Raw genomic sequence first — 21,753 nt, 5'->3', positions numbered from 1 at the left:
AGGATCTCTGTGTGAATCCACATTAGCGTTCTAATATTCTTTCTCCTCATCCTGCTATTTTTTTTAACTATTAGGGGCCATTCAATTATTACGTAAGCAGATTTTCAGCCATTTTTGAACCTCCCCCCCCTGTCAGCAAAAGTCAGCAAAACACCGACCCCCCCCCCCGTCAGTAAAATTTCGTCAGCAGCTTAGACTATTTCATATCTTCAAGAAGGGGTGGTTGATGACGTAAGCAACCTTCAAACCCACCCCCCTCCCCCCCCCCCCGATGCTGACGTAATACTTGAATGACCCCAATAGATACCACTTGGAGCGATCCAAACCACGTTTTGCTTAATAGATGTGAGTCCTTCCTCTCTCCTTCATAGGTTCCTTAGCCAATTGCACTGTTGCCTATCATGCTTCTTTTTTTTCTTTTTTTCCCCAATGATTTCCGATGCACCATTTGGAATAGCAAGCCTTTTCTTTGCTCAAAGATGGTCAATGAGTTTAAGCTCCATTATTGGCCTCCTTAGGCATAACAATAGCAACGAAGGATTGGTTTCTCATACTTTTTCTTGGCCCTCCTCACGTTGACCCTTTCATACGTCAAAAACATTCAATTGGTAAATAATTCGTCATATGCCCTTTTCACTGCCATATAAGCAACTTAGATCGGGACGGGGGACCAAATCTTAAATATTTTCTTCGCTCTTTTTTACCAGTAACGACGTGACACGCGTCCGACAGCACGTATATTTTTCAATAAAATCTCCTCTTTTGTGAACACCAATGGGAAAAAATAATTCGTCCGTAAAATAGAGGTGGTCGTGAAAGTGGGTGGGGAACAGGGTCCTATTAAAGCAATTAGAATGAAATTTAATTATTATTTGACCGTAAAAAAGACGAGGGACTGTTAACTTGGGCGTTCCACGGTAATAGGGTCTCTTGAGCTAGTGCTGAGCACAAGGGACACGATTAATTGAGTGCTTGAAAAGAAAGCTCAGGGTGCTTTTGTGTGAAAGTGTCCATTAATTATATTCGATTAGGGGTTCTCTTCAGAAGAAAACGGATTTTCTCTCTCTGGAAATCGAAAACTTTCTAAGCTTAATGGTTTTTTTCCCTTAGACCATTCTCCTCAGAAAATCGCGTAAAATGTTTTTATAACGTTGGCGAAATTCATTTTTTTCTATATTTTGTGTCCATTTATAAATCTATATCAAATTTATTTTTTCGACACCAGACTAACCAGGAGCATAAATTCAAAAAAAACATTAAAGTCGCATGTCCCTCAATAACCCCATTCATTAAATACATTACCATCCGTCCAATGTGACGGTTTAGGCTATTTCTGCACACAATTTCTATTTCAAATTTAAAATATGCAATTCTTATACACACCGATTAAATCTTTACGTGATGACCGAGCTTCTAGAATTTTTTTCAGACCATCCATCTTCAGCACCACCACCACTGCTTAATTGGGAGCGGGGGGGGGGGGAACTTTGATGTGACGCCATCGAGGTGTCCAGTCAATAATGGCTTCTTGTATGTGGCTTTGTGAAAAATACTGTAAATGGTCGTTAAGGGCTCGGATTTATATGCCCTAATGATGAAACTTTATTGCTGTGAAAAAATTCGAGCCCTAGTCATTATCTTATGTAAAAAACGAAAATAGCACATTATTTTTTCTATAAATCACGCCAAATTGGTGACGAACTTAGCAAGTTTGGCGACAGTGCGGATATTCGATGACGTCACGAGAAAAATAAATCGGTGGAAATGTAGAAATGAATCCCCCCCCCCCCCTTCCTGGAGGTTTCGCGATCTTTTCTGCCTGATATGTTACTGCCGAAACCCGAAGTTGGCCAGTTCGCGAATTGGCCGTTTTGTCCGAAATTCGGGCTTTTTTTTAATCAAAACAAACAAGAAATTATAAGATACAAAAATACATAATTTTTATAATTGATTTTTTTTCCTCTTCAGCAACAGATTTTTTATATATTAGATGTATTTTAGTATACAGTCGAATCCCGTTATAACGAACACTAAGAGACCAGAAGAATCACTTCGTTATAACGAAATTTCGTTATAAAGGACTTCCAGGTTACCTAGCATTGTTCCTATGTAAACTAATTTGGGGATTAGAAAAGTGTTCGTTAAAACGAGATTTTCGCTATAACGGTATTCGTTAAAACGGGATTCGACTATATATATAATTGATTTTCTGTCTGTGTCTCTATACAAATCTATTAGCTGTAGTAACCCTAACGATCAAAGGAATCTGAATATGATATCTTAATGATTCATATGTAAGGATCGACATATAAGGGAATGCGAAAGCCCGAAATTCGGGCATTGGCCAGATCAACTGGACCAGCCAGTTCGCGAAATGACCAACTTCGGGTTTTGGCAATAACATATAGAAGCGTGGGTGAAGCAGAATAAGTGGTAGTTGAGAGAGAGAGAGAGAGGTCAAACTCTTGTGCACGCTTGAGAGTCCGTCTTTCAGGGGCTCTCTGCTTAGCATGTTTTAACAAACCTCCGCTTGTGTATACGACTACTAATATAGCTGTTCCAAATAAATCTGTGACGTCCTGCATTTCGTTTCGTCCTTTACTCATTTCAAGGGCTTACGTGTGAGAGACATTATCCGGAAAACAATATTATTATTATTATTATTTTAATTAACATTTTAACATTGTGTTAATACGTAGATCTGTCATTTTCCACGGTTATTGCAGAACCTGCACCCGTTCGTCAGGACCAGCCAAGTGTCGCTGAGCTCGACGCAAGAGGTCGACTTCCGCTACACCAGCATATTCACGACGGTCGGGATATACAAGGGCCGCATGGTGGCCGTCAAGAGGATGCGCAAGAAGAGCGTCGACATCACCCGTAAAATGAAGAAAGAACTCAAAGTGGTTGGTTTTTGTGTATTTAAACGGTTAATGTGTATTTAAAATTTATATCCGGTCATCTATCGTCGGGTGTAATTTCACGACGCCCTCTCGCGAGCGTAAATATATACGTAGATATTTTTCAGCAACAAGAGAGGCGCCCGGAATAATCTTTCGCAAACGTTAAAGAACTATCATTAAAAGTTTTTTTTCAGAGCACCTTAAATTATCATGAAGATGGCCATACACTTGAAAATTAAGTAGCTCTTAACTGAAAGTTAATTGATGCTCCGTAATTGTTCTTGGAATGCACTCGGGGCCCATTAGAAGAGAGGAAACGTACTTTTGAAGCTGCATCTTGGATGTTCGATAATTAATAAGATTTATGCGTCCATTAATGAGTATTCAGTGGAAATGTGTTCGGGTTGCCACGAATTATTCCGAGGTTAGTTTTTGAATTTGCGCTTTCGAATTGCTTTAAACTTGATTTAATCTCAATTTATAGCGTGAAAAAGACGCGAAATTTATTTTCTAAAAATGTATAATTACTGTATTTTAAAATTGTAAGGTATAATTTTGTGTTATTATCGAGAAGAATGTAGGAGAAAAGTAATAATATAGCACAGCAAATGTGTGCATGGACACGGGTACATCTCAAATGGCTCGGGGGCCAAATTTTTTCCTCGGACTCGTCTGATGTGTGGCCCGTATAACCTCAAATTTAATTCAGTTCCATATCACTCAAACGGCCTGCGGCGCATTTACAGATCAATCAAGTGACCCTCGCAGAGTTCCGTGTATTTCCCGCTGTAGTGGTCAAGCGGTCATGGGCACGGACTCACATCGCGAGGTTTCGGGTTCGAATTTAAAAAGAATCCAAATTTTAATATGGGTGCCCTGTCCTAGAAAACCCAGTTAGAGAGAAATTTCTTGTCCAGCCACTCCTGAGGCCAACCAAGAAATTTTCACGTTTCCATGGCCGGTATTACACTATAAAAGTTTGATAAAATCCCTTTTATAAAACTTGAAAAATCTAACCAATAAGGTTATTGGTTACATTCTAGAAAATGCAACCGGTGGCCTTATTGGCTGCATTTTTCAAGTTTTATAAAAGGACTTTTACCAAACTTTTATGGTGTAATACCAGTCTAAGTGATACGTTTAAATTCCAAATCAAGAGTTTGGAAAGAACAGGATATAAAAAATAACGAACACCGCTCCTTTCCCTCATTTTTGCTGTTCTCCTCCAGTTATAGAATCCAAATATCTCAGCCAATATTGCTCTTAAAAACGTGAATTTTTTTCCCCCTCAGAAGTGACAGGGCAACAACTTTCTCTGATTAGGTTTTTTAAGACGGGGCATCCATATAAAAAATTTAGATTTTTTTTTAATGACACTGTGTTTTCATCACTCTCAGAACTGGTGTATGCAGGGTGATTTCTGAACATATTTTCAGCATTTTTTAAATTGGAACCAGTTGTCTACGACGAAGCGCTTGATGAGAGAAAGGACGAGTTAGGACTTGCAGAACACTCTGCATATGCGTTTCTTTGGCACTTGATAATTAAAATTTTTAACTTTTTTTTCTAAGTCCTGCTCGCGACACAGCATCAAATCTAAACGCAACGTGATAACAACTGGAGGTACAAATGCTAACAAACCGCGAAATATTTCGAGTTTTTACGGTGTTTTTTCATAACTGAAATGAAAAACAGGTACGAATGCCTAACCGAAAAATAAACTTTTGCATCTCGAATTTCATGTGATACATTTCTATGAGCGAAAGTTATACAAATACAAATACAAAGATAAAGCGTATTTAAAGCGAAAGTTAAAAGATAAAGCGTCAAAATGTCTGTATAATTTTGTTTTTTAAGAATCAAAGGAATTTAATTTTTATCATCATTTCAATTTTCTCGAAAATAATCAGTCAAAATGTTGTAATTTTTTCCCCCCATCTAGCATCCCCGAAAATGCTCTCCCGCACCCTCGGTTGAGAACCACTGGTTTGGACAAATTTTTGAAAACCTTCATTTCAATGAATATATTTAGAGAAACCTATTGGTTGAATAGGGGGGCACTACCATATCTGAGAGGAAATGGCGTGTCTAGCACTCGCGATTACTATAGGTGTTCATTTGTGAGAGCGCATGCGCATTAGAGGCAAATAAATGTTCGAGAATTGATATATTCGATTACGAACGGCTAACAGGCTTCTCTAACCGCTGAATCAAACAGGCTTAAACAAAATTTCTTAACGCGACTTTTCTCGTCGCACATTCTGAACATCGACTATTGACACGTGTCTTCAGTGGATCGAACGGCTAGCAGTAACGGTTGAGTAGTTGGTACGACGACGAATGAAGTCAAAGGCAATCGAAAGGGTTCATGGTTCGAATCCCGCCTCTAACGCTGGTTTCTTCCCCGTTTTACCTTACATGTTCAGTTTTTTTTTTTTAATGATTACATTTTTTTTTCACTTGCACTCGTGTTATTAAACGTCTCGGCGTTCCCGGAGGTGTGTGTGGGGTGACGATGCGCTTTCTGCGGGGGATGGAGTGTCGGCCTGCCGCCCCACACACGTTTTGTTGCTTTTCGCACAGTAAAATGAAAGTATTTGAGGTTTTCTGAGATTGTATTGTAATTGCTTTATAAGTAAAAAATAATGAATTTTTCACAAACACAACGCCATCGCGAGTGTAAAATACCGTAATCCAAACATCAGTCAGTGTTTTTCCCTCAAATTCTTGAACAAGCATCGTTTCCCAACGAATCATCCGAAGAAATCAAGTGTGGGGAGGGGGGAAGAGAGTTTCAGGTGGGATTCGAACCATGAACTTTTCGGTTGCCTTCGGTTCTCAGTCGTCGTCGTACCAACAGCTACCGCTAGCCATTCATATTTAAATGCAACAATTCTCGTGCATTTGTCTCTAATACGCATGCGCTCTCGGAATGGACATTAATCGCTAGCGCTGGACACGTCAGTTTCTCTCGGATATCCTTTTATAAGCATGGGGGAGATGGTAGATTTCTTTCAGATTCCCCAGATTTCTTTTCTCTTGAAAAGCGTTCCTTATTCAGAGATAACCAAGATCTTCTTCAAAAAGACACAGATATCCGAACCTTAAAAAAGTGTAGGCCTACCTTATTCAAAATGTTCCTGACTGTATACCGGGTATAAAAGTGGAAAACAAAAGTATGACATTTGAAACATTGAAAAAAAACCTCAAAAAATACATTTCAAATACTCTTTTGAAACAGAAATTGATGTATTTTTCTTCAGTCTGTCCAAAGGTCTTTTAGGGGGAAAAAAAATGATGTAAGAGCTTTTATAAGAAACAAAAAACAAATTCCAATCATATTCTGTAACCATCAGCGCTCGGAAAAAGCTACAGAAATTCTTTTATGTTTGTAAAGATTTTCCTCCATTTTAAGAATTTCTCATTTTCTGAGAATTTTCACACCGTTTTTTCAGCTTTTTTCTTTTCTTTTTTCTCGCTAATATGCTTTTACAAAAATTCTTTTTTTCCAAATAGGGAAATTCTTTTCTTTTTCATTGAAAAACAAAATACCTGTGAGAATTACTTTTCCCCCCGTTTTCAGTATTAGCAAATAAAATTTTTATGAGAAGGAAAAAGTCTTATCCGAGCGATTGCGCTTTAGGCCCTGAGGGGGGAAGAAAAAGACGTTTCTGGTTAATTACTGTTTGGTAAAAATAAAGTTCATGACCTAGTTTCAGGATAAAGATGATAATTTGTATTTATTTGCAGTTTAAAGTTATTTTTAAACATTGTGATTCGGAATAAATGAACTTTACGAAGTGGGCTGACCTTATATTCTCCCAATTACTGTTCTGGTTATTACAGTACAAAAGGGATCTTCAACGCATGACCCGCGGGCCGCGTGTGGCCTTCGAAGCTTTTTGCAGTGGCCCACTGATGGAAAGGCTTACGTAGTTATAGAATTTATAGAAATGCTGTGTGAGAAAAAATATAACTGGAAATTAGTGAAAAAGAAATAATTTCAGAATTAATTTTAGATTCAGAGAGAGCTAATGAGAGAAATAATTTTGAAAATTTATGGGAAATAATTTCAGAATGAATAAATTTCATAATCAATGCAAAAATAATTTTTGAATTAATGGAAAACAAGTTCAGAATCAATAAATTTTGTATTCAATGAAAACATAATTTCAAAACTCATAAAATTCATAATCAATGAAAAAAAATTTCTGAATGAATGAAATTTATCATCAATGAAAAATAATTTCGGAATTAATGAAATTCATAATCAATGAAAAATAATTTCGTCATAATCAATGTAAAATAATTTCGTCATAATCAATGAAAAATAATTTCGTCATAATCAATGTAAAATAATTTCGTCATAATCAATGTAAAATAATTTCGTCATAATCAATGAAAAATAATTTCGTCATAATCAATGTAAAATAATTTCGTCATAATCAATGTAAAATAATTTCGTCATAATCAATGTAATAATCATAATAACGTCATAATCAATGTAATAATCATAATAACGTCATAATCAATGTAATAATCATAATAACGTCATAATCAATGAAAAAATAATTTCGGAATTAATGAAATTTATAATCAATGAAAAAATAATTTCGCAATTAATGAAATTCATAATCAATGAAAAAATAATTTCGCAATTAATGAAATTCATAATCAATGAAAAAATAATTTCGGAATTAATGAAATTCATAATCAATGAAAAAATAATTTCGGAATTAATGAAATTCATAATCAATGAAAAAATAATTTCATAATTAATGAAATTCATAATGAATGAAAAAATAATTTCGCAATTAATGAAATTCATAATCAATGAAAACATAATTTCGCAATTAATGAAATTCATAATCAATGAAAAAAATAATTTCAGAATTAATAAAATTCATAATCATTGAAGAGTTAGTTTCAGAATTGAGAAATAACGTCACAAAATCATGGAAAGAAATAATTTCAGAATCGATGAGAAATAATTTCAGAATTGATAAGAATTATATATAACAATGAAAAAAAAATTTCAGAATTAATAAAATTCGTAATCAATGAAAAAATTAGTTTTAGAATTGAAAAATAACGTCATAATTGTTAAATGAAATAATTCCAGAATTGATGAGAAAATAATCTGAAAAATAACGAAAAAAGAAACAATGAATCATATTTAATGGAAAAATATTTCATGATTAGTAAAAATTCAAATCAATGAAAATGTAATATTTCAGAATAAGTGAAAAAACAATAATGTCACAATTATTGAAAAAACTATTTTTTTATATAGCATTTTATTGAAGGAAATCATTTCAGAATTCGTGGAATAATGTCTTTCCCCCCTCTATCCATGAAAATTAATAATTAACGAAAAATATTCACAAAAACATTTCCAGAATTGATGGAAAATAATATTTAATGAAAAAATAATTTGTCATCACTTTCATGAAAAACTATCGGTGGGATGATTAAGAATTCTGTCATTTTCACTCTATGAGAATAGTAATTATCAGGTTAATTAACTGTCTGATTCTTTTTGTGATGTAGATCAGAGATATAAGGCACGACAACTTGAATCCTTTCATAGGAGCCTGCGTCGAACCTCCAAACATTTGCATCATCACCGAGTATTGCTCAAGAGGAAGTTTAAGAGTACGTATTTCAATATAATTAAATGCTGTATTCACACATTTGTCAGTTTCTCGCTCACACTTTTGTGGCTAGATGGCAGCACTTCATAAACGATTTATAACACCACACACATTTATACACACCAAGCACCACCGCAGAAATGAGAGGAGTGATGGTACAAGTTGTAACCAATTTTTCTTTCTTTTCCTATGGAACGCAGGGTCGAGAATGGTGTTTTTTATCCATGTTGACAAGCGATTCAAGCCACGGGCGTTAAAAAGGGGGAGGGAAGAAATAAAGTCCTAAAATAACACTGGGACGAGAGGGGCAAAATGTTTTTCCCCCATTCGTACATCATTGCTCTTAATGCCGCTGAACCACTTAAGTCGGAGTTTCCTCAACCTTTCTGAAAACGAGGAGCAGTAAAATGCCTGAAACAATTTGACGGACCACTTGTGCTCCGTATTACCGGACATTGCTGTATTTTTAGTTGTTCCAAATTTTTTTTATACATTTGTCTCGTTTTTTTTTTTTTTAGTGACACTTACTTGAATTTGTAATGTTTAGTAAAATCGTGAATAAACGGTGTTTTCATACTTATTATGGTAATTATACCCCCTATAAATACAAACAATATTCATGTTGCATATTTATCATGTACAACTTTTTTCCTCAATTTTTCAGTGATTTTAACTATAATAGGGGAATTTTGTCGACTTATAGCAACAGTTTTGGTGGCCAATTGGCGACGTATTTATTTTCTCAATGAAACATAGTCATTTACGCGTTTGAGTGCTTTTTTCGCAAATGAATTTTTGTTTACTATGATTTGTAGTTGCCCTTTAATTACCCACCCTTCACCCATTTTTTCTGTAATTAGCCAACTTGTCGTAAATTGCATCTTTTGACTATAATTAGTGATATCTCGTATTTAGGGGATCAAAATTTCCAGCATCTTCCTTGATGATGTATGTGAACCTAAATATGAAGATACAACTTTTATTTGAACCTGTATGGATATTATTAATATCATTTACAAAAAAATGTGTGTGTGAATAATTATTCATTGGGTTAGAACCGAATTATCAAATCTTCCTGCTGACCACCTGTGCCATTGTCGCGGACCAGAGGTGGTCCGTGGGCCATAAGTTGAGAAACGCTGACTAATGTGATCTATACAGGTGCAGTGTGTCACCGATCTGGGAAAATGCAGCTCAGTCTATTTTTATAAATGTGGGTTTGAGGTCGAGGGCCACATGTTGAGTATATATAGTCTAAATCATGTGAAGCATTTTGGACGTGATGCTGAATGTCATAGAAGTCGTTGCAGTTCGATTCCGACATGAGAACACAATATCATTCACGTAAAAAAAAAATCCTCTACAATGAGATTTTCATGAGAAACATTAAGAGACAGTTTTTAAGAGAAATTTTAACACTTATGATAACGAATCGCTTCAAACCTAGACTCAGCTTAAACCTGAAAGCTGAGGATTATAAATAATTCACTCCTAAAACCATTGAAGGTAAACACTTTGGAATTTGACGTTTCTCAAAAATTCCATTTCCTCAATAACTAACCAAATATTTGCGCCCCCGATAACGCCATCTTGATTGCCAAGAAACGGCAATTATTATTTTCTTGCCATCCTAATTCCCTCTAGATGAACATCGAATTTCTCAAGTCAACATTTGCAATTTACATAACTTAAAACACGTTCAAATTATTATAGATGCCGCAGGGTCTCTCGTCGTGTCTAAATTCCCACACACACGTGAAATTTCTTAATTATAATTACTAATATTTAGAAATTATGTCCTCTTTTTTTAAGCGTATTAAGGCCTGTCAAATTGTGACTAGTACACGTGTCTATTATGTGTGATGTCCAGATTTTCACTATAATTAGTTTTCGCAATTTAGACACCATTGAATGTCACGCGTTGGAAGAAGGCTTACTTACAGTTACGCGCGTTATTTCGCACTTCCCCGATGAAAATGCCTCAATATTCAATTATTTTCGACGTTTAGGAATTTCCGATTTAATGAATTGTTTTCATTGAAAATATCAGGATTGTCAATTATCGCGGAAACGGGTTGTAACTTTAGTAGCTTGATTAAAATTTAATCGATTTACTGCAGCATTACGTAGACACGTTCGTTATCCGGATCTAAGCCAATGTTCTTCAACCTTTATGTAAAGTGGAACTTCGATCAAGGAACTTAATTCGTTCCGCCAACTCGTTTGCTCGTTATTCGAATCAAAACTTGCCCATAAAGAAATAAGGGAAACCCGGATAATTCGTTCCACAACCACTCATTCACATACAAATGACGAATGAAAAAAAACGGTATTTAATCAATAATACAACACAACAATAGTACAGGGTGTCCTGTAAGTGGTAGCACGGCCTTTAGCTGATCAACCGTCCGTCGTAGAGGTACAGTCAAACCTCGTTAGTGCGTCACCCGGCTAACACGTCACTCCGCTTACCGGGTCACTTTTTGGAAGTCCCAATTATCCTCAGGCAGGAATTGGCACAGCTATGTCTTACTCCGCTTAACAAGTCACTCCGCTTGCTAAGTCATATTTTTGCGCTCCCAAGAGTGGCTCATTAACGAGGTTTGACTGTATATGATTCCAATTTAAAAAATGCTCAACAGGCGTTGAAAAATTACCCTGCACCAGAGTGAAAATACAGTGTGTAACAAAATAAAAAAAATCTAAATTTTTATATGGTCCCCCGTACTCTAACTTCCAATTACAAAGTTGTTGTCCTGTCTCTCCTGATGCCAACAAAAAAAACTTTCATGTTTCTAAGTGTGTAATATTCACAGAGATATTCGAATTCGAAAAACGAAGGAAATTTGGGGGACAACGGCGTTAAGAGCGGAAAAGCCGTTTTACCCGCATTTAATTCTTTTTTTTTGTCACATTTCGTCCGTTTTTCGAATTTGAATATTTCTGTGAATATTGCTCACTTAGGAACATGAATAATTTTTTTTTCTGTTGGCATCAGGAGAGACATCCTAACCAAACTGTGACCCAGTCCACATTCCAAGGAATTTCTAACTGAAAGGTCCTCACCGCGCCGTCAGGAGAGACAGCGCTAAAACTGGCCGCTGTAGTGGTAAAGTGCTCTTAGTGACGGACTCGCATCGCGAAGACCCGTGTTAGAACCCCACCGTCGCCACAGTGGTGGTCGGGTGAAGTTGGTTTCCTGTGGTTCTCAACTTCGAGGCCCGAATGCAAGATGATCTCCCCGTGGAAAAGTATCACCACAGAGAGGAACAGGTCTACGAACGGCACAGATAGTCAATCATTACACTTCACTCACTTCACTTCTGAAATGCAGATGGCAGCACTACTACTAAGATACACATGTACCTCGTCCATATTCCTCTAAGGAACTTCTAACGAATTGGTGCATGTTGGAATATGCGTGTCCGTGTTGTGAACCTAACGTGAAGCTTGTTTCTGTGCAATATGTGTTACAGTGCTGCCATCTACCACATATGTTTCGAACTATAAGTGATGTTTGATGATTTTACCGTTGTAGGACTGTTGCTTTCTGAAAAATCACTGATGGCAGCACTGAAAAATCACACGCAACACTGAAAAATCACACGCAATACTATATACACACTCAGACTGTTAGGTACTTACACGTCCGGCACAACTCACTCGGTAGTAAATTGCCCATGGGGTAGCGATAGACCGAAGTTGTGCTCTGTTATAAAGAAAGAAAGAGTAACAACTTTCTAATTGAAAGTTAGAGAACAGGGGGATCATATAAAAATTTAGATTTTTTTTTATTTTGTTACACACTGTAATCTGACTTTGGTACAGTACATAATTTTTCAACGCTTGTTGAGCATTTTTTTAAATTGGAATCATACCTCTACGACGGATGGTTGATGAGATGAAGGCCGTGCTAGTACTTACAGAACACTCAAAAAATCGTCAACGAATAAGGCAAATATCAAAAAATACTAAAAAATTCCTAATGCATTTCGACACGTTATGAGTGTCGTCTTCGGAGGATAAAAGTATCACACTAACCGAGTTTCCCACTTGGATTGAATACCAAATCTTCAATCCCGGTTGCTCAGCGGAACGAAAACCACGACGTTTGACTTGAACAGACGTAGTGTTTTTTCGCTCCGTTGAGCGACCGAGATTGAAGATTCGGTACTCAATCCAATTGGGAAACTCGGTCAGTGTGATACTTTTATCCTCTGAAGACGACACCCATAACGTGTCGAAATGCATTAGGAATCTTTTAGTATTTCTTGGTATTTGCCTTATTCGTTGACGATTTTTTGAGTATTATTAGGCAAAGTCATCTACTCTTCCGTACTCTTACAGAACATCCTCTACAATAAATAATACAATAGAAAAAATATAATAGCGCCATAAATAAACATACAATACGATAATGTTTACAAATTAACTTACTCTAAACGACGAGAGAGAAAGAAAAGGACTATCGTTTAGGTTAGAACGTATCACGGTTGTTTGTAAACTTCTTTTTCCTCTTTTCAAATTTCTATTCCTATTCTATTTCTTTCATTTTCTTGAAATTTGCAAATTCCTTCTCTTTTGTGTGACTTTGAAAAGAATGTATTAAATGGAACTTGATTGTTCGTAATTTTTAGAATTTCTCGAAAATAGGCAATTTCACGGTGTTGTCGTTGAACAGATTCATCGCTAACTTTGACTACAACTTTATTTGATTAGTTATTTCTACGATATGTTGCACAGGTTCCCGCATTCTACTAATAGTATGTATCTCTAATTTCATTTGAAGTGAGGGACTTATTTCTCTCTCTCTCTCTCTCTTCCTCAGACAGACGAGGTACCGTCCATAACCTCTTGATGTTGCGTGCGAAGCAGATCCGTCACTTCGCCCGCGGTCACGTCCTAGCCATGTTCTTCCACTATGTCTTGTATTTCATCATCATAAACCTCCAGAACCATAGTCTTACCCAAGGAACACACGATCTCCTCGACAAATATTGGCTCTTGTTCATGAACTAGTCCCCTCAAAGTCACATTCAATAATGCACGCAACCCACAGTTTTCTCCACACACACAAGCACAATTTAAAAAAAAATACTTCAAGCGCACATACTCAAGTTGCAATGCTACCATCTAGTTTTGCATCGTAAAGAGTCACGCTCGCACGAGTGTTCATTTTCCGAGCGAGGCACGCTAACCGGAGACTGTAGGGGAGAATATTACCCTCAATTCAACAGTAAGTGTGTGGACGAAAGCAAAAAAAAAACCATCCGCTCAGTTGTGATAACATGAAAACAAATTAACAAAGCGAAACAAAAATTTTGCTCTTAATGTGAATCATCGGTTCTTAACCGTGTCAACATTTGTTCAAAATTTTTGCTCCTTATATGAATTACTCGTTAACCGTATCGCCCGCTCGTTGACTGAAGTTCCATTGTGTCTGTAAATTGATCGAATTTCGAGCTATGGCTATGTTAAATACCGTATGCAAGGTCGAACAGGTAATCAATGTATTATACAAGCTCTGATTGCGATACCATGGAGGCTCTATAGCCGATATTTTGAATTAATGTTGTATTGGTCTAAAACCTCAATCGCCTGTTTCTATGACCGTTAGTGATGCATTTTTCATTGACTTGTTTTTTCTTTGGTATCTTTACATCGTCTTCCAGGACATATTAGAGAACGAAAACGTCAAACTGGACAACATGTTTACCGCATCTTTGATCGGAGACATCTTGAGCGTGAGTATTGGTGCTACTTTTGTATTAATTTCTTTCAGTTTCCTCTACCATTTAAACTATTTTCCTCTACCATCACTAAAGTTTCATTTCATTAGCCTATTCCCTTCCCAGTGTTATGAAGACGTCATTTGCAGAGTATGTATGTGCATGTTTGTTTGCTGGTATTTCCAGCCAAAGTAAAATGACCTGGAACAGTTGTTCTCAAAGTGTGCGCCGCGACGCCCGGGTTATCGCCAAGAGCGTCATGATGAGCCAAAGACACTGAGGCACACCCTTGCATATCATCACTTCACCCTGGGCCCACGATATATATATATCCCATGATTCTTCCTTTTAACCATTTGGTCCTCACACCCAATTAGCAAGACATTTTTGACAAATTGAATTGATTTCTTGCCGTTGCTTTCCTTTCTCTTGATTTTCCTAGAGGACTACTCTTACATAAGTCAGGAGCCCCAAGGAAGTCCTGCGACTCATAAATTGAGAATCATTATGAATTATATATAAGTAAATTTTCTACATGTGCATGTGTTCCTTGAAAATATTCCGAAACGAAGATGGAGTGAAGGAATAATCTGGGAAACATTTTTATTGAATTTCGCCAAGATCGATCTGAGATTCATAAAAAAGACCAAATAAATTTGGTCCTAACTCGAAAAATCCCTAATTTTATCATTTGTAAGTCGAGGAGTGATTGCATACCCGAATATATTACAACAATTATATCCGTTAAATTGACTCTCATACAGGGTTGTTTTAGAAAGGACTCCCTAACTGTGAAATGACATAACTTGTAAACCGTTACAGACAGAAAGGTGAAACAAGTAGTTCCTTTAATGGGCAGGACTACAGACCAACTTCAGTAATTTCTAACGAGTTGTGTGGGAAATGAAAGCGTCATCTGTCAATGGTCACCCCAGGCTCACTAGGTAAAGAACTTGTTTCTGATGTTCTTACCTGGATTCGAACCCGTAGACATTGATGGTAACCTTCATAGTGTAAGACGAGTATCTTACCACTGCTTCACTCAGGCGGACTGAATTTTGAAATACTCAGATTTGTGAAATTAGTTCCAACTGCAGCTAATACTGGTGCCACTGTAATATGCCACTAATGATGTTGGTGCCACTGTCGTTTGAACAATAGATTATACTTTTCTTCCCAAACATGGGCAAAAACATGGGCAAAATCAAATGGTCCTTGCCTAACAAGGGCATGACAATAGTGGAGAGTAGAGTTTGAAGCCACTTTTCTACAATGTGTCTAAACTGCAATCAATGGATGCGTAAGTGCGACAGATGAAGTATTCAAGCTGATACAACGTTTGAGCACTTTTACTGTAAACAATGACTTTCAAATGGTCTCAGAAAAAAAAAAAAGAATCATAAATTGAAGTGATTGTGGTGCCATCTGTTAGTCAAAACTGTTATTAATTTTGCGAATCGGTTTATTTGAATTCCAGGCCTCTCCATGACCTACATCATCTGTTTCATTTTTCCATCCATCACTGATTCTAAGTTATGTCATTTCAGAGTCAGGGAGTCTTTTCTGAAACGCCCCCATTTTTGTACAGCCGCAATATTTCCAAAATTTTGATCTTCCAGGGTATGATCTACCTCCATGACAGTCCACTGAGATCTCACGGCAACCTGAAATCATCCAACTGTTTGGTCGACAGCCGATGGGTCGTCAAACTGACTGACTTCGGGCTGCACGAGCTCAAGAGCGGAGCCGATTCCGTCGAGGACGATGGAACTGCAGACTTCGAAAAGCAATGCGAAAGTACGTACCGTAAACAGGTTGCCCCAATTCGTATGCACAGTGGATATCTCTGTAACCGTTTGACTTCGGAAGTGTATACTTTCAACTACAAAAAGTTTTCAAATGATGTGCGATTACTCAAAATGTCCTAAATTTTACACGGGGTCATTTACATTTTAAAAAAATTAACTTTTTATGTAGACCCTGTGTGCTAAAACTTCTGATAAGTGAAATGCAGATCCTGAGAAATCATTTACAAAAAATTGCACATTTTTAAATGCAGCATTAACGGAGATATTCGACTCTCATTAATTCTGAGATTTTTGAAGATAGGCATTGGTGATGAGATTTTTTTCCACATTCCTGTATATTCTTTGATAATGTGTGAATCTTTGGATGCCCAATTCCCCTCCCCAAACGACTCCATTTTGTTTTTAGTTTCTCCACTATAGTAATGTGATAATTACAGCATGAACTCACACAAGTTACCATTTTCTTAAGTATAAGAGAGGCTTTAGTAAGCTATTATTTCTGGTTTACGGAAAATTCACCGACTAACAATTCGCTGGCAACAGTTCGACACGAGTCAGTGAGCTAATAAGTGAGCGTGGAATGACCGACTCATTGAATCAGTAGATGATGCAGTAGTTGGTGAGTGACAGAGTGGTTAGTGCCGTTGAGTGATCAAACTAGTAAGTGAGCAAGTGATCGAGTGGGTGAGTGGACGACTTAGTGAGTGAGCGACCCAGGGGTAGACTGAGTGGCCTAGGGAGTAAGTGCGTGACCTGGTGATTGAATGCGTGTGACAAAGTGACCAACCTAGTCATGGAGCAACAGAGCGACCGACCTAGTCATGGGGCAACAGAGTGAGTGACCTAGTCAGTGAGTGAGCGAGTGAGCGACATAGTGAGTGAGTGAGCGACATAGTGAGTGAGTGAGCGAGTGACAGAGTGAGTGACCAGGTGATTGAATGTATAACAGTGAGTGTGAGCAACCTAGTGAGTTGATAGAATGAGTGGTCTTGTGTGTGAGTGGATGACAAAGTGACAGAGGAAGCGACTCCGTGAATGAGTGATAGAATGAGCTACCTAGTGATTGACTCAGTGATCTGGTGAATGAGTGAGCGAGAGCGAGCCAGCTCTAGTGACAGGATGATTCCGCTCATTCATTCACTCACTCGTTCACTAGCTGACTCGATCATTCATTCACTCACGGCGAAATGATGTCGGTGAATTGTTTGCCGGTGAATTTTCCCGGCGATGAATATTTTATTCGTTGAATTGTTGTCGGTGAATTTTTTGTACACGATTATTTCTATATCACGAATAAAAATGCTTATTATGTGCATCAGAAGGGGTTTTTGAAAATTTCTTGGAGAGATGCTTGAGATAGAATTATCTATCTCAAGCTATCTATATCTCAACATAAGATAATACAGATAATAGCTTTCAGATAGCATCTTGACATAGATAATTCCTAAATGCGCGACGATAACTCGAAATTACACCCCGAAACGCATCGACGCGTGGCTCCGGGATTAATTGATGTTTGTTCTCTTGTCTTGTCTAGAGCTACTCTGGCGAGCTCCAGAATTGCTCCGTGATCCGAACGCCCTACCAGGAGGCACACAGAAAGGAGACGTCTATTCATTCGCAATTATCCTGTACGAGATCATCGGACGCAACGGACCTTACGGCAATTGCGCAAAATCGCCTTCAGGTGAATATATAATCTTTGGTCTGTGACACATTGACCCTTTTTTTTAGAGTCATTTCAAATTTATTTTAACCTACACATGTTATGCAAGTTTAGGAATTGTTAATAGTTACATGGATATATGCATAAATGGATGTGGATGGGATAAGGGAGAAAAGATGATAGTATGGTGCGACGAGCTCCCTCACCCCGGGTGAAAAAACAATGGCAACAGCGTAATACGTTAACTAAAAATGTGCATTGTGATCACACACACACATATACATAATACTCGAGGATTATGTCACTCTCCGCTATCCATATGAAGGTTTTTAACAGTTTGCTGATCTGATGCGAAGATATATTTAGGAAAGAGAGAAAATTCAACTGCCCTTGCGGGGAATCGAACTTATCATCCTCGGATAAGTCGCCATCTGGTGGCAGTGTCAGCAAATTCTGAGCTTTGACATGAATTAGGTCCGACCATCCATGTACTGATCCCATTCAGTGCACACGAGCTCCAAGGAAAGATCGAGATCTTCGTTGCCTTTGTAGTCTAGTTCTCTCACCAGGAAAGGACGCGAGTTCGATTCCCCGCAGGAGAGCAGTTGAATTTTCCTCTCTTTCCTAAATATATTTGCGCATCAGCCAGCTGTTAGAAACCTTCGTACATGATACTCATATATAATATATACGCATTCACGTATGAGTAATACGCCACTGAATATGATTCGCCATACGGGGGTTAACCTGGAGGGAGCATTTATTTTCTCAATGTGAAAAAAAATAAAGAAATACATACATACATACATACATATACATATATATATATATATATATATATATATATATATACACATCCTACCCCAGAGAGCAGCATCAACATCTCTCGAGCAGCAATTGGTGCTCCCGGGGGTTACAAAAAGCATTTTACGTGCGCAAATTTGGAGGGTCTCCCAGAAATTTCGCGACTCCGAATTGAAAGTTAATTTCTTTCAATCATCCTTGTCAACAACATGGAATGCATTTGGGATGCCAGCATTAATGACATTATCCCGTTTTCCCAAACCCCTTCCAGTATCACCCCTTCCTCTGCCTTCGCCCGTTCTCCCTTTAGTCCTCACCTCATGAACCGCCCCCTCCTTAATTTTCTCGTTTACCACTCCAAAATAATCCTTTCAGAATTGGAACACGCCGAATTTCTGCCACCAAATTTTTCTTGTTTTCGTAAAGATAGAAATACCCGTGGAGGTGGCCTCTGTTTTTAACAGCTCTATCCCCCCCCCCTAATTCAAATTTCTCTAGAATCAAATATTGACATTTTCGGTACCGAATGGCATCATCCCAGCTGCACTCCCATTACAATTTTCTCCCTTTACATACCCCCTGCCTCGGACGCCCTCTACTTCATCGAACTTGAAACAATTCTGGACCGATTTCATAATTCACACCTTTTAAATACACATTACATATTATGTTAATTTTGTTATTATCTCTATCATGAATTCAGAATTTCCATTATATATATAGCATCCATTATAAAAGAACAACTGACAAGAACCAGATTTATTTGAAACACTTTAAAAGTGGGAGAATAGCGCCAAAAAGGCAGCTTAATACACATAACTCGAAATTATAAAATTAGAGATAAAATGAGAAGATGTAAAATAAAAATAAATTAGAAGAAATTGAAATAAAATGGAAAAATAAAATATGAATCAATGAGGAGGTCGTTCTCAGGGGGGAACCCCCCACATTGCTAAACACTGTCGGGGGAACTGATGGTAAATTTATGCCTATATTAGGCGGCCTACCATCATTAGAAACATTTTTGCAGTTTGGAGCAATGGGGGGGGGGGGGTTTCCCCCTTTAGAACGACCTCCTCATTGATCCATATTATTTTTCCATTTTTTATTTCAATTTCTTCTAATTTATTTTTATTTTACGTCTTCTCATTTTATCTCTAATTTTATATATACATATATATATATGCTAGCTATAATACCCGGCGTTGCCCGGGTTTTCTTCAATGAGGCTTTTTGGATCACGCTATATCTCCGTCTTTCCTTGAGGGGCATGCAAACCGTGTCTAAATTAACCAATATGGCGACATCCTGCGTGACTCATGAAATAAACAAATCTAGATTTAAAAATATATATATATATTCTTTTTTCCCCATTTTTTTAAGGGGCACTAAGTATTTCGCGCGCGCCCCCCCCCCTCTCGAACTTTTTTCCATCTGCCTGTTTCTGCTTCCAAAAATGCTTACTTAAAGCTGTAAAATTTCTTCGATGTACTTTATTAGGCCCATAATTAATTTTAATACATCCTAAACTATATGAATTTCTGCAGTTTAATATTAAAAAAAACAATAAGGAGACATTAATTTTCATGCTTGAGAAGATATAAATAAAAAAATCAATGTTATTGCATGAATATCCAACTCAAAAGTAGGTCCGGCTAATTACTTCATATTTAATCTTCTGGGCTTCGTATATCTCTAAGCGAACTGAATATTTCAAAAATCAAGAATTCAATACAATTTTTCAAAATTATTGATGTGTGGCGGAAAACCCCGCCAAATTTCCGCATTTCTACATTAAAATCGGCAATTATATCACTGATTTCTATGAGGATCACCCTTTGCCTGACCCTCAAACTGATGCTGATGATGATTATGACGTCTATTCGAAAAGCCTCATTACTGGGAGGAATGAAAAAGTGGCACACAAACCATTATAAACGCATAAACTATTATACATATACTAACGGGATTAAAGAAGTGGCAAACCGTTGTAAAGGCATATACACGTCTGAAACGCATTGCTAGGGAACCACGATAACCACAGTAAACGTTCGGAAAGTGATTGTTGAGGCCCAAAAACCATTGTTGACCGACAGTTGTTTTGCCCATTTCGGGCATTTGCCCTGCTCTGACGAAATTTTAAAGTAGCCTATCGTTCAAGTCGGGTCCCATTTGGTATATATGCAAAATTTGGTGACGATCGATCTAAAATTGTAGATTTGTATAGAGAACATACACACACAGAAAATCAATTTTATATATATACTAGCTATAATACCCGGCGCTGCCCGGGTTTTCTTCAATGAGGCTTTTTTTGGATCACGTGATATCTCCCTCTCTTTTTCTTGAGGGACATACAAACCGTGTCCAAGTTAACCAATATGGTGACCTGCGCGATTCATGAAATAAACAAATCTAGATTTACACAGAAACGTAGAAATGAATACATATTTTTCTTTTTTTAAGGGGCGCTAGGTATTTCGATCCCCCCCCCCCCTGAACTTTTAAGTTATCCATCTGTCTGTTCCAAAAATCCTTAGTTAAAGCTGTGGAATTTTTTCGATGCACTTTTCACGGGCTCATAACTAATTTTAAAATATCCTAACCCACATGAATTTATGCAAATAAATATCAAAGAGACAATATGGAGACATTAATTTTCATACTTGAGAAGATATAAATGAAATCAATTATATTGCTCGAATATCCAACTCAAAAGTATAGGTTTGGCTAATTACTTCATATTTAATCTCCTGGGCTTCGTATATCTGTAAGCGAACTGAATATTTCAAAAATCGAGAATTCAATACAATTTTTAAAATTATTGATGGGGCGGAAAATCCCACTAATTTCCGCATTTCTACAGTAAAATCGACAATTTTAGCACTGATTTCTATGAGGATCACCCTTTTCCTGACTCTCAAAGCGATGCTGATGATGATTATGACGTCTATTCAAAAAGCCTCATTACTGAGAGTATATTGAAAATGTGGCAAACCATTAAAAAGGCATAAACTATTATACATATACTAACAGGATTAAAGAAGTGACAAACCGTTGTAAAGGCATATACACGTCTGAAACGCATTGCTAGGGAACCACGGTAACCAAAGTAAACGTTCGGAAAGTGATTGTTGAGGCCCAAAAACCATTGTTGCCGGACAGTTTTTTGCCCATTTGGGGCACTTG

The 21,753-nt window shown here is 37.3% G+C and overlaps 1 protein-coding gene across 2 annotated transcripts in view; it reads left to right on the top strand.

The window, feature by feature from the left end:
• The window catches only part of LOC149067118 (guanylate cyclase 32E-like), a 294,881-nt gene that overhangs the window by 247,459 nt on the left and 25,669 nt on the right, over positions 1-21,753 (top strand). Inside the window, exons 10-14 of one of the 2 annotated variants that reach the window (XM_089252817.1) lie at positions 2,727-2,903; positions 8,454-8,558; positions 14,230-14,301; positions 15,906-16,083; positions 17,632-17,781. In XM_089252817.1, the coding sequence (XP_089108943.1) occupies positions 2,727-2,903; positions 8,454-8,558; positions 14,230-14,301; positions 15,906-16,083; positions 17,632-17,781 (682 nt within the window). Of the gene's footprint in view, positions 1-2,726; positions 2,907-8,453; positions 8,559-14,229; positions 14,302-15,905; positions 16,084-17,631; positions 17,782-21,753 lie in introns of both variants that reach the window. The other variant, XM_089252816.1, reaches the window with a different exon arrangement.

This window comes from Pholcus phalangioides, unplaced genomic scaffold, assembly GCF_987345545.1.
Source record: "Pholcus phalangioides strain wild (caught in Gottingen) unplaced genomic scaffold, Ppha-v1.0 ptg000031l_1, whole genome shotgun sequence".
Classification (NCBI taxonomy): domain Eukaryota; kingdom Metazoa; phylum Arthropoda; class Arachnida; order Araneae; family Pholcidae; genus Pholcus; species Pholcus phalangioides.
The sequence above is the reverse complement of the archived record's forward strand: the minus strand, read 5'-3'. Positions and strand labels throughout refer to the sequence as shown.